At 43.5% G+C, this 13,260-nt stretch overlaps 1 protein-coding gene across 1 annotated transcript in view; it reads left to right on the top strand.

Annotated features, from left to right (window-relative positions):
- Window positions 1-13,260, top strand: part of PNPLA7 (patatin like domain 7, lysophospholipase) — a 113,643-nt gene that overhangs the window by 62,044 nt on the left and 38,339 nt on the right. The window contains exons 22-25 of the mRNA XM_088532172.1: window positions 2,426-2,489; window positions 3,029-3,197; window positions 3,860-4,042; window positions 5,915-6,033. Of these exons, the coding sequence (XP_088388298.1) occupies window positions 2,426-2,489; window positions 3,029-3,197; window positions 3,860-4,042; window positions 5,915-6,033 (535 nt within the window). The remainder of the gene's footprint in view (window positions 1-2,425; window positions 2,490-3,028; window positions 3,198-3,859; window positions 4,043-5,914; window positions 6,034-13,260) is intronic.

Below are 13,260 nucleotides of genomic sequence, written 5' to 3'. Positions count from 1 at the left end.
TCAGTGTTACCTCGTCTAACCCTTCATGTTCTTTGCTTTGTTAACCCCATGTCTGCTTCTGCCAAGACAGCAAAGCACTGAGCAGTTGCCAGCAGTGGTTGGAGGATGCAAAGGTGCTTTCAGTAGCTAATTTAAACAGTAAATTGCTTATGTGGTCAATCTCAGGTGTAGAGAGAGCGTCAGTAGTTGACGACGTGATGACTATGATGCTGTGTGTTAAGGATGCAGTAACACATCATCATGGATGTTCCTGCCTACTGATACGGCTGTATCAAGGATATGGACTTGAGAGGGATTTTTTCATTGCTCTGGTAGTTAAGTTTAAATAACGCTCATGGTCGTTCTGTTTTACATGCTTGGGAACACATATGTTGGGTGTCCATGATTCCACTGATGAAAGGGAGGGTTACATAATGGCTGGTTAATTGGGCACTTTGCAAGAAATTGGAAGTGTAGAGCAGATGGTTTGATTTCTGAGGCAAAGTGGAGCGGATTCAATGGGGAGCATCCGCCTGCTCCATGCTGATGCTCTGAATAACAGACTGTGAGAAAGGATGCTGCATAAGGTAGGTATCCTGGTGGGCTCGTCTGACCCCTGGCTGCCGTGCCCCTATTGAATGGTTCCCCAGAGGGCATGTGCCCTCAGTGTGACACATTGGGGAGGTGCTGCCTTTGCTCCCTTAGTCAAGTTCTTATATCTCAGCGATCTCATGCTCTAGCAGCAAAATGAATATATGCATATTTAAAAGCAAATGAATGTATTATGCAAATGAACGCAAAGATGGAGCACTGTACTCCCTCCTTCCCTTCTTTGACATTAATATCTCTAATTTTACATTTTTATTTTATTTCCTTAGCTCATTTTATGTTTCCGGCTGCTTGCCTCTTGCCCACTAAAATTCCCTGTCATAAAGCTTTGTAAGTTATATACTGTGGAAGAATACTTGGTCTACATATCATTTCTATTTGGGTGAGAGCTTTGGCACATTAATGGACGCAAATGGTGACCCTGGCATTGAATGCTTTCTCAAAACTTCCCTGCCCGTTTTTCCGTACTGTCTTGATTGGATGCAACGTCACAAACGTTTCTTCTGGGAGCTCTCCCAGTTCCCCTGCCCCATCCAAAACTATCAGCCCAACTTCTTGGGATTGAAAGGTGAACTAGATCAGAGAACCAACACGGCTGTTTGGAAACACCAGAATAAAGATCAAAATTCTAAGTTCCTGTCTAGACCTAATGCTTAAATATGTTAAATCAGAGTTGACGCTTGGCAGGAGGAATGGAGCATTATCAGAGAAACCTGGTTGAGCCTGAGGGTCAGCATGGACAGCTCTAGGTACTGATATTTTTTGATTTTTTTTAGCATGTAAGGGTGAAATTGTGGCCTTTAACCATTCTATTCATTCATGGCTTCTTCTAAATACATTAAGCGATGCTGCTCTTTTTTAATGCCTTTAGAGACCACATGTCATAAATTGTTTTGCTATTTCACACATGAATATCTGTTCTTGTTTTAATGAAAAAGTTGAATATTACATTGGGAAAACATTAGTACAGGGGAATTGTTAGTTTAGGTTTGTAAATGTAGGTCTCAACACGAGACACAATCTTTTCTTTTGGTATGAGATAATTTCCTTAAGTTTATTTTCTTTGCTTTTTGCATATACCTGCAGTTATTCTACAGCCTCCACCACATATGGCATGTAGTGCTGCTGATAAACCAGACTTCCTAAAAAGAATAGGCTAAAATGTTGTCAAGGAGCTGCTTGTCATGAGCTGTGGCGGAAATGTCTGAAATTTGGACTCTGTAGTAGAAGAATTGTGAATTCAACAATGCCCTGCAGATTTGGGAGTCTTTTTGTACTTGGGGGTGGTAAACGTTGTAGATTTCAGCTGGGGCATTGATTAAGAAGTAGGAAGTACTGGAGAGTTTCAGGATTCGTCTACGGAGTTATCTCAGTGCAGGTTGAACAAATAATGTGTTTTGGTAGGTCAAAGAAATAGCAGGGTTTGCTTGTTATATTAAAGCTCGATTGCAAAGTTCTCTGTGGTCAGACAAGGTGTGTGATATGCTCAGTGTTCTGCTTGGGGCACATGAATTTAGCTGCAGTGGGGACTTGTCTAATGTGAGATTATTAAGGGATGCGGTACAAGAGATCTCGTAGGCTGGGACTAATGTGAAAACAGGACGCGAGAAGATGGGGAAAGGGAAGATGCTATTGCTGGTAAGTAGGAAAATCTTTGCTAGGACTTGTGCAACCCTTTCCTCTATGATAAATCTAGATAGCGCACTTTTTCATTGTGATTTTTGAAGCAAATTCTCGATGCTACATTTGTTATGGTCATGTAACTACGTTTTCTTGATAGAGCTTGTCAAGACCTGATTGGCAGATGTCTGCATCTGAGTAATTTTTTTTCTTCTAGGTCCTGCTTTGCTGCTCACAAGTGATAATATCAAACAGCGACTGGGTTCTGCAGCGCTGGACAGGTACCTGCCTGCCTTGCCAGTTACAGAAAAACACAAAGACACTCTGCTGGTCTTCCAAATATAGTGTTTCACATAACCATTTTCCATACAATGCACTGAATATCTGTGCTGTATTCACCTTATCTGTCCATCGGAATGTAGATTATGGCCGACGTTGCTTCTAAAATAGCTTTTTTAGAGGCTCTGCACTGCTGGCCATCTGTGTACACTTTGGCTCTGGAGTCTTGCAAAAGCCTCTAAGTCTGGTAGCTCCCGAGAGTGTCTTCCCTTGTCTCTTAGGAGTGCAAAAACAGTGCTATTTGCAAAGCCTGATGACAGAGAAAAGGAAAGATTTTTTTTTGCTCATTAAAATCTTGGATAAATCACAAAGTTTCTGGAATTTTAGGCCCTTGTCAGTGAATGAGAGGGAAAGCCATGTCTTTGCACTCCAGGTATTGTGTTCGGCCTCTAAGCTTTCCATGTTGGATTCACCCTTCACTTAGGCAGGAGCTGCAGTGTGTGTGTGTGTGTGTATTACTTTTTTCTTTTCCTTCCCCCAGTATCCATGAGTACCGCCTGACGAGCTGGCTGGGACAGCAGGAGGACATTCACCGCATTGTGCTATACCAGGCAGACAGCACCCTTACTCCATGGACGCAGCGCTGCATCAGGCAGGCTGACTGCATCTTGATAGTGGGGCTGGGAGACCAGGAGCCCACTGTTGGAGAGGTCTGGCACTAGCTTCTTCTCATATTTGCAGTGCTAATAGTTCAGATGTTTGCCGTATGAATTTTAATATCTACCAAAACATGAATAATGAAACGTGTGTTATAAATAGAAAGAGTTAAATGAGGATCCTCTGAAAGAGCTAAAAATGCTTTTGTTGAAAATTTGCAAGAAATTTCTCTTGCAGGATCTTTCAGCTTTAGTCAATGGTAAATGAAAAAATGTGCTTTGAAGCAATAACACATTACTGTCCAGAATTTGTTTGGAGGATCTCCACATAGATGGGCTAAGTCTTTTCTGCCTAGGTGGAATTCATGCTGTGTGCCCTCAAAAAACTAGATATAAATTGTACTATAGGAAAAGTTTAACATATGTTGATGCAAACTGTAAGCTGTATTTTCTCCTCCTACTTATTTTTACTTTCATATTTGATTACCAAAGTTTATTACTCAGATCCGTGACTCCTGCAAAAGTTGAAAAAAGGAGTCAATGTATTTGCCTAATTCAGTCTTCTCTGAGGTTCTTAGTGTCTGCAGAATAAGATGTGAATACGGATCAGAGTGCACTACAAGCTCTGTGTGTGTGTATATATATGTGTGTTAGATGGATGTAAATGTGTGAATGCCTGATGCTCAGGCTCCTTTGGTGTGTCTGATGTGCTGCAGCTGGAGAGGATGCTGGAGAACACAGCTGTCCGAGCCCAGAAGCAGCTTGTCCTGCTTCACAAAGAGGATGGGCCTCTGCCTTCCCGAACTGTGGAGTGGCTCAACATGAGGAGCTGGTGTTCTGCCCACCTGCATCTCCACTGTCCCCGCAGAGTCTTTTCCAGAAGAAGCCTGCCCAAGCTGGTAAGAGATATTTGCTTTGGTGGCCAGTCCTTTAGCTATGCTTGTACTGCTTGTTTCGAAAGTAACCTGGTGTAGTGTTGCTATGTGCCACTCAGATGTGCAGCTGACTGTTCCAGGATCACAGTTAAGGGTGGAAAGGATCTTTGGAGATCATCTAGTCCAACCCGCCTGCTCAAGCAGGGTCACCTAAGCACATTGCACAGGATAGTGTCAAGGCAGGTTTTGAAGATCTCCAGAAAAGGAGACTCCACAACATTTCTGGACAACCTGTTCCAGTGCTCTGTCACCCAACATTTAAAAGAAAAGCATCTGTTACACAGATATCTTTGTGTGGATATTGTTCTTATAAATCTGGTTGAGCTCATTTTATCTTAGAAAATATGAGAGGCTCATGTTGTCTTCTGCAGAGCATTATGTATGCACCTTTTTGATATACTGAAGATAGTTAAGACTTCACCAAGGCTTTTGACACCGTCCCTCACAACATCCTCCTGGGCAAGCTCCGGAAGTGTGGGGTAGATGAGTGGACAGTGAGGTGGATTAGGAACTGGCTGGATGGCAGGGCCCAGAGACTGGTGATCAGCGGTGCAGAGTCTAGTTGGAGGCCTGTAGCTAGCGGGGTCCCCCAGGGGTCGGTCCTTGGTCCAGTCCTGTTCAATTTATTCATCAATGACCTGGATGAAGGCACAGAGTGCTCCCTCAGCAAGTTTGCTGATGACACGAAACTGGGAGGAGTAGCCGATACCCTTGAGGGCTGCGCTGCCATCCAGAGGGACCTGGACACACTGGACAACTGGGCGGTGAAAAACCTCATGCAATTCAACAAGGCCAAGTGCAAGGTTCTGCACCTGGGGAGGAATAACCCCAGACACCAGTACAGGCTGGGGACTGACCTTCTGGAGAGCAGCTCTGCAGAGAAAGACCTGGGTGTCATGGTGGATGATAAGGTGACCATGAGGCAGCAGTGTGCACTTGTGGCCAAGAAGGCCAGTGGGATCCTGGGGTGCATTAAGAAGAGCATCTCCAGCAGATCGAGGGAGGTGATCCTGCCCCTCTACTCAGCCCTAGTGAGGCCACATCTGGAGTATTGTGTCCAGTTCTGGGCTCCACAGTACAAGAGGGATGTGGACCTGCTGGAGAGAGTCCAGCGCAGGGCTACAAGGATGATCAGGGGCCTGGAACATCTGCCCTATGAGGAGAGGCTGAGGGAGCTGGGCCTGTTCAGCCTAGAGAAGAGAAGGCTGAGAGGGCATCTAATCAGTGTCTATCAGTACCTCGAGGGAGGGAGTGCAGAGGACGGTGCTGGTCTCTTTTCAGTGGTGGCCACTGATAGGACTAGAGGAAATGGCCGGAAACTGAAGCACCAAAAGTTCCACAGGAACTTAAGGAAAAATTTCTTAACAGTGAAGGTGACAGAGCATTGGAACAGGCTGCCCAGAGAGGTTGTGGTGTCTCCTTCTCTGGAGATCTTCAAAATCCGCTTGGACACAGTCCTGTGCCACGTGCTTTAGGTGACCCTGCGTATGCAGGGGGGTTGGACTAGATGATCTCTAGAGGTCCCTTCCAACCCTAAGCATTCTATGATTCTATGAATATCTTGTGGCCATATCAATGGGTGTGTATATGCTGTAGAATTCTTCGCATTGACAGGTTCCTTATGCTCAAGAAAATTGTTCTAAAGCTAAAGTGGAGGCAGACTGGAAATTTCCCAGTTCCTTTAAATCCTTGGCCAAAAAATATAAACATCTCTGTAGAGATATACACTGTACTATACTACTGTCAAATTCTCCCTGTAATTCTGAAAGCGTGAGGGGTGCAGATGATCACCTTCCTGATCAAATGGCTGTCCTCCTCCTCCTCTCTCCTCTGCAGATAGAGATGTACGAGCGGGTCTTCCAGAAGGCGCCAGACCGCCACTCTGACTTCTCCCGCTTAGCCCGTGTCCTCACCGGCAATGCCATCGCGCTGGTCCTTGGAGGTGGAGGAGCAAGGTAGGTCCCCAAACACGCTCTGGGCTCTCCTGCCAAGGCTCCTGGCCTGCTCGTGTGTGCCTAGTGGCTTCTGCTGGGCAGGTGGCACGTGGCTGCCAGATCTTAGAGCAACACTGCCCCTAGGCTGTGGTCAGCATTGCATCTTTCAGAACAACAGGCATCCTGTAAAATCAGCACTATTTTGTGAGCAGCATTTAGGGGAGACCCTGAGTTAGAGTTTTTGTTCTACAGACTTAGCCCCCTGTGTGTGTTTGTGCTTGGATTTCTGCAGAAGCAGCACAAGTGTTTGTGACTTCTTGAGCCCTCTCCCAGATGGGGAAATTGGGATTAATACCAGGATATGATCAAGGCAATACATGGCTCTCTTCTCTTACCTGTTTTTTTGAGGAGGGTTTCTTTTTTGTTTTGTTTTGTTTTGTTTTCTCCATGGTTTCTTATATTGGAAAATGGCTCACAGTATTTCAAAGGTCCCAAAACCTCTTCAAAGCTTGGGCAGCAAGGGAAATTATGTCCTCTAATGGGGAAATGTTCTTTTCTTAATAATAGGCCCAAGCCCCAGGTAGATACAACACTCTGAGAAGCGTTTCTTTGTGGAAAGGTATCTCTGCAGATGCCAGGGCAAGGGATGTGCTGAGCCCTTCTATGAGAATTCCAGCTGAATTCCTAGTGGGCTTTGGAAGTAGATGATTGCTGTCACTTTTCCTTGGAATTTCTTTTTGCTTGGAGTGCTTTCTTTTGGGACAGGCACAGAATTCAATATCCCTTTGCTTCAAGAAAGCTCCATCGTCATTATCTTTCTCACCGTGTTCTTACAGCTCTCCTTTAGAATTGCTTTGAAGCTCTACTGAAAAAAAAAAAGAATTATTGCACATTCTGCTGGTCTATTTAAAACTATGGAAATACCACATTTTTGTCTTTGGGCCAGTGTGTGCTTTGAGGGGAATATTCACTCCAGTGAAGGTTAGAGCTCCATTGTGACAGCTTGTTCTGGTTAGTCACTTGATGCTATGACAGTCAGTGCTTCGGCTGTTTCTTTGCGTGTCTGTAAAGAAGCCCTTAGCTCATTTTTGCAGCTTCCTCACCTGAGATAATTTCATTATTTCATTTCTGAGATGAGTAATATCCTGTGGAGACACAAAATAGAGTGGGGAATGAGCGCTGCTACTTAATCTGGGTATCTTGAGAGATATCTATGTGAATGATGCAAAGCACTCTTTTTTTTCTTTCTTTCTTCGTATCTTTTCTTTATTTCAAGCTATATTGTGTCTGTAATGAAGCCTATGTTTTTCTAAAATGTGTGCACTCCTGTATTTCTGGCAGCACATTTTGCTCATCCCCTTCCTTTCTTCCTTCTGTAAACACCGCTGTGATTTTTGCCAAGTGTTTTTTTTTCTTTTTTTTTTTTGTGCTATTACTTAATTTGCAAGCTGCCACCTGCAGATTTTGAAGCGCAGAGTTAGGAGGAATCAGGCTCCTGTTTGCCGATTTTGTGTTGTCCTGCTCCACAAATGTGAAGCACCGCGGCGTTGCTAGGTTGTGTTTAGGTGTTCTGAAGACACAACCTGCTTAGCAAGGTGACCCTGCCCCGTTAGCTGTTAGTTTGCCTGTCTGTACAGTATGGAGGACTTGAAGAGGATTAAATGACGGAATGGAAAATGGATAAATAGGATATCTTTTCATTGCCCAAAGCCCTGTTCAGATCATGGTCCAAAGTGCTGCCTCTGGGCTGAGGCTGGCACAGGGATGGCATGTAGCATCTTTTCAATGGAAAGGCATTTGCCTGCTATTCCTGTATTTCAATCATTAGCTTAATTGTAAATAGATAAAAAAAATAATTGAATGTAACAAAACTTGTTTTCAAAATGACAATATAATTAAAATCCTGGGGAGAGGACAAAGTTTTCTTCAGCTCTGTTTAAAAACATAAAAGATGAAATCTGCTTTTGGAAGGTTCCTAGGTCAGAGTAGGTTCTTTGGTCCCCATCTCTGCTGACAGGAAGAGTTGAAAGAGGTGGTGTGCTTGGTGCTTAGAATCATTCTGGGATTAAAGCCCATCCCAGCTACATACATCTTGATGAGTGGCTGCACAGACATTTGATACTTAATTTACCCTTTGGATAATATCTGGCATGAAATATCTTCTTACCATTTCTAGAAGCATGACTCATACTGGTCACAAAACCCAAGTTAATAAAGTTACTGGATGCTGGATAGTGGTTATTTCTGTTAATGGTATTGTCCTCTGCGACTCCAGAAATATCAATTATTTAGTTATTTCTGGAATGTTTGTCTGGCTTCCCAGTGGCAGTCAGTTTGGGAGATTTTTTCAAAAGCAGCTTCCTGATAATTATCTTTGTGGTTTGTCATGACAAAAAGAGCATAGGAGCTCAGGGGTTTCTTTCTCTTGTGAGTGTAAAAATATAACAGATCAAAGGGATACAGTTCTGGAATTATAGTATTTTGCTTTTGTTAAGTGCTAACTTAATTTCAGTTAGAAACATTTTGGAGTTTGAGGGAAGGAAAGAGGATTTTAGTGTAGAAAGATTAATACCTTTGCATGCAATCTGGTTGCCAGAATAATGAGGCATCCAGCTGCAACAAAGGCATAACCCCCTATAAATCATGCTCACAAGCTTTAGCCAGCCCACATACAGCCCACCTCTTCTTTTGGTTTTCTACAGTCGTCTTAGCAAAGGCGCTTGAAAACTGAAATTTATGGGGAGTAAATAATTAAGAAGATCCAGGAATGGCCATGACTTTGGAGGAAAAAAATCAGTCATGGTGACTCAAAAGCCTGATTTAAGCAATATGGATGACAAGGTTTGATTATAATGTCACTGTTTTACAAGTGATTTTGGTCTGATATGCCTGTTTCACAGCAGGGTCTGAGAATGTTTCTGATGGTGAAATACCCTATTTTTTGCTTCTTTCTGCGCATATTCAGAATATACAAAGCTCCAGACCCAGTTCTCTTTGGTTCTTTTGATAATCACACAAGTGCATGATGTGCATAAGATGCCCTCACTGGAAGGGAAAGATGGGCTATCCTGTATCCCTGAGGAATAGCTGGAGATATTTTGTCAGGGCATCTGTTCCTTACTCCTTTTCTATTTAGCTTTCTCCTCCAACTTGGGCATTGACGCTCATCAGGAGGATACTGAAGGTGGAATTTGCTTGTGCTTAGTCTGTCCTGGGACAAAGACTTTTAGCCAAGAAGTCATCCCTGGTATGTCCAAGCAAGCAAAAAGCCTCTAATGGTATAAACAGACGTGATCACTTATTATTTCACTGTGCTTTTCCTTGTAAAGCACCCTCCTTATAAAGGAGCCTTCTTGGCTATATCTCTGTTAATTTACAGATCTTCTGTTTTCTTTCTCATCATATCCAAACCCCGTGACTACCCACCCATGCATGTCCCAGTCCTTGCACCCTGTCTGTGCCGCTGTCATCCCTTGTTTTCTTTGCATCTGCCCCTTGGCCCTTTTCCATTTCCCACATCCCAAACCTCTTTCAAAGGACCTATTGCAAAAAAATGTGATTTTTCAACTGTCTCTACAAGACTGAAGAGTTTCCTTATTTGTCAGCTTAAAAGAAATGCATGTGATGTTGAAATCGTGCTCCTTGGGTCAGGCACTGGCTTTGGGGCTGTGCTGCACTTTTCAAATGGGTTACTGGGAGCAAAGCTTCAGCTGCTGTCAGTGGTTTGCAGTGAGGCACAGGTATCCCCTTGGTTTGTTATTCCTGTGTCACAGTACTTAAAATTCACAGCAAGCGGGGGGGGCTGACAGCATGACAAACGCCTGCAATTTAGAATAATATGGTCATAAAAGACTTGTGCTGAATTAAATTATGAAACAGATCCCAGTAAAATTGCATTATTTTTATTATTATTATTATTATTATGGCCTTGGCTAAGGATAGTTCCAGCAGGCACCTATCTGGGGTGCCCATGCTGTCCGGGCCTGCCGTAGTTTGTGAGGGTTGGGTTGCCAAAGGAAGGGACAGTTAGGATTTCACCTCACCTGTTTGTATCCAGCTTCTGACTTAGCAGAGGGTTGATGCTTATATGGCTTTAGACACCTGTAAGTTGTGTTCCTCTTCTGTAAAATTGGACTCTTGCCACCTTGGCTTTGGGATCTGTGCAGGTCGTCCTTTATAAAATGCTCTGAAGCCATTTTATAGAAAAGAAGTGTGTATTGCAGTTCTGAATCATTTGGTGTTTTAGGAAGGTGTCGTTCCCTTTAAGTGCAATGGATTTAGACCTGCAGCCTGAAATCCAGCCCAAGCATTAGGATGACGTTCTCTCTGGTTTATTCTCTACAATAATTAGTAACCCTGAGAGCCACTCAGGGATCTCTCCGCTCGTGGTGCAGGAGACAGGCTCCCAAGGAAGCCGCCACGTTCCCGCATAGCTGCTCCTGCGACAGCATGGAGGGAGTCTACTTTCCTGTACTCTGATAAACCACGTTTTGGAGGATGGTAAGTGCCACCAGAAGGATTCAGTTTCTTATCCTGCTGGTGCTGTTAAGGGTGTTGGGAAACGAAAAATACAAAAGAAACCAGAAGATGTTTCTTCTGTTCCCTTTAGAAGCAAAGGATGAAGCACATCCTGCAGCACTTGCAATCCACTACTGGCCCTAATGGTTTGGAAATCAGGATTTTTCTATGCTCTGGATGTGTTGAAATGATGTGAAAAGAGACTGAGCCTGCTCTAAGACTTGGGAAATAAACCTGAATATCCTGAGAGATCCCTTCAAAGTTATCCCTGTGTGCACCAAGGCAGGTCTCAGCCTTTGGACTTGTGGCAGGGCAAGAAGAGCAAGCATAAGTTTAATCCCTGTGATTTTGCATTTGGCAGTCTGCAGTCTTTGCCCTTTTCCAAATACATTTAGCTTTCTGTTCTACTCAATGCAGTTCAGAGAAGGGGAAGCTATTTAATAGCAAATAATATGTTTATTTGCGTGCAGATATCCGTATCTCGATGTGCAGTGGAGTGGTAGTTTTTCTTTATTATGAAATCTTACAAGCCTTTTAAAGCCCCAAGCCTTTTTTTAGCTCAGATTTATGTAGGGGGACTTTGGAGGTTGAGATTGTTCATACGGATATTTGGAGAAATGGCCTGGTGGGTTTGTGTTTCTGTTTCTGAAATGAGTGGAGGATCCATGGCTGTGTGCAAATAAACGTGGCTGTAAAGCAAAAGCAGTGCAGTGTGAGCACTTGCTTACATTAAGAAAACCTCCGAGGATGGCTGTGAACTCGCATCGGTGGTTTCAGACTTCGTTTCCGTGGCTGGCAGGGCACTGCCCTGTAACTGTTGCTCAGGGACCCTGCTTCGATTTCTGCAAGGATGGAGCATCTTGTGTGTTGCCTCCTACCTGGGCCCGTTGATGGTGTTTGTGCATCAGCTCAAAATTGTATTTGAAGTGCAGTTGTCCTGAGCTTGGACAGAACCGCGTGGCCGCTCTCACGTTTGAATTGCGATAGCTCTGCAAGCTGGGTAATATTTGGAGCATCGTATGCACGTAGAAGTCTTGTTCTTATGGCTTTGCACCCAAGGCACGGTTAATGATCTTTCCCCGTCCATAGCGCCTATCTAATTGCTTGTCTGCTCCCATTTGCGATGGAGGTGGAAGATTTTAATGGCTTCTATTAAATCTTTAAGCAGCAGGAGCTTGGGAACTGGAAAAAAAATCATTGCAAGTGGTTTATTTTCACTGTCCTGATCTCCTGTCTTGAACCCACCGAACCCATTATTATAGTGCTTTGATATACCAGTGAAATTAAATGAACAGATGGTGGACTTTCCTTATGGTTTAGCTCCTGTTATTAGTTCTGTATCTCTCTGTATCAGCAGAATTAAAATGTGTGCCTCGCTACAAAGCCAAAAGTGGAATAAATCAAGACGGACAGAACTTTTTGCCCGTAGCTGTTTGAATACTCTGGAAAGGCCACACCTTTTAGGAAGAATGAGGAAGCTTTTTGTTGCCGGCTGTTTTTTAGGAATGTGCCCAAACTTCTTTGGGAAACCACCTCACCTATTGAAGAGGAGGTTGGAGAACTTGTGAGTAAAGCCTAAGTGTGTAAATTCTTTAACGTGCTGTACTTGTGTGTTTGTTTTGAGGAGGTGTGGTTTGCCACTCAACCTCCCTTTCCTTTGTGCACACACAAGGAATTGTGCCTCTGGTATCCTCACAAACCAAAAATATTGTTGAGTTTTCTGATTTCCTTATACTCTGATTTTACTTCGTTTTTCTTTCCTTCCAGCCCTTTGGGGGCTGATTCCTCTCTGATGCTTCCTGCTGCAGCACTGAGCACGCCTGATGGCCCTCCCAGGAGTTCTGGGCAGTTTTTGTTTGTTTATTTATTTGTCAGGCACAAATGTTTAAAGTTTTGCTGTACATTTAGCATAGCGAATGGAAGGCAGATCAGTGGTGAAAGGAAATTTCATTTGAATTTTGTCCCAGAAAGAGAGTTTTACTGGGGATGTGATAAATAGGACTTGTTTGCCCATCACCCATGCATGACTAGTGCCAAGTAGGGTGTTTGGGAGTTTTTAAGGGTAACTTGGAATTTTTATAGCACGCCAAAGGGAAAGGTTTTTTTGAATCTGAGTGAAAGCTGGTGTTAACAGAGGAGGAAGCAGAAAGAATTTGGGTTCAGTTTGGTTCAATTTGCTTGTACCTCTGAAGGGCCATCTTTAAAAGTACAGTGGTAGGGAAGAAGCCAAGTGTCCTGCAGGACAACTGCTGGGACAGATGGTGTCGGTAGCTGGATGCTAAGATGAAAAGTTGAGATTTCTCTCACCATGTCACTTAGAAAAGGGCCTTAATTCTTAAATGTTGCCCTGTGTGCAAGTAGTGCCATGGGAGCAGAAATATGGTGGCCTGGTTTATGGTAATCTTTTGAGCTGACAGCTCAATTACTGTAATTCTTTTGGCTTTATGATCCTGGAAAGTTTTCAGATCAGGAAAGCTGGGAAATAATATTCTTGGAAGAATATGACCGTGATTAGATTTCAAAACAACGTGTCTGTGTGTGTGGTGGTGCTGCAAAAGATTGAAGGTGCCAAATTGGAAATAATAGAGTTTAACTTCTAGGAGACTTGTTGGCTTCTTTCCACAGCAGCAGTGACTGGGCCACGTAGGAAACCAGGAAAAAAGCAGTGGAAAGCATCTGAAAATTTGCTTTTCCCATAGATAACAAACTCTTCATTATCTCACATTTGTA

The sequence above is a fragment of the Tinamus guttatus genome, unplaced genomic scaffold (assembly GCF_059628265.1).
Source record: "Tinamus guttatus ecotype Peru unplaced genomic scaffold, ASM5962826v1 Tinamus_guttatus_pri_ptg000457l, whole genome shotgun sequence".
Classification (NCBI taxonomy): Eukaryota; Metazoa; Chordata; class Aves; order Tinamiformes; family Tinamidae; genus Tinamus; species Tinamus guttatus.
The sequence above is the reverse complement of the archived record's forward strand: the minus strand, read 5'-3'. Positions and strand labels throughout refer to the sequence as shown.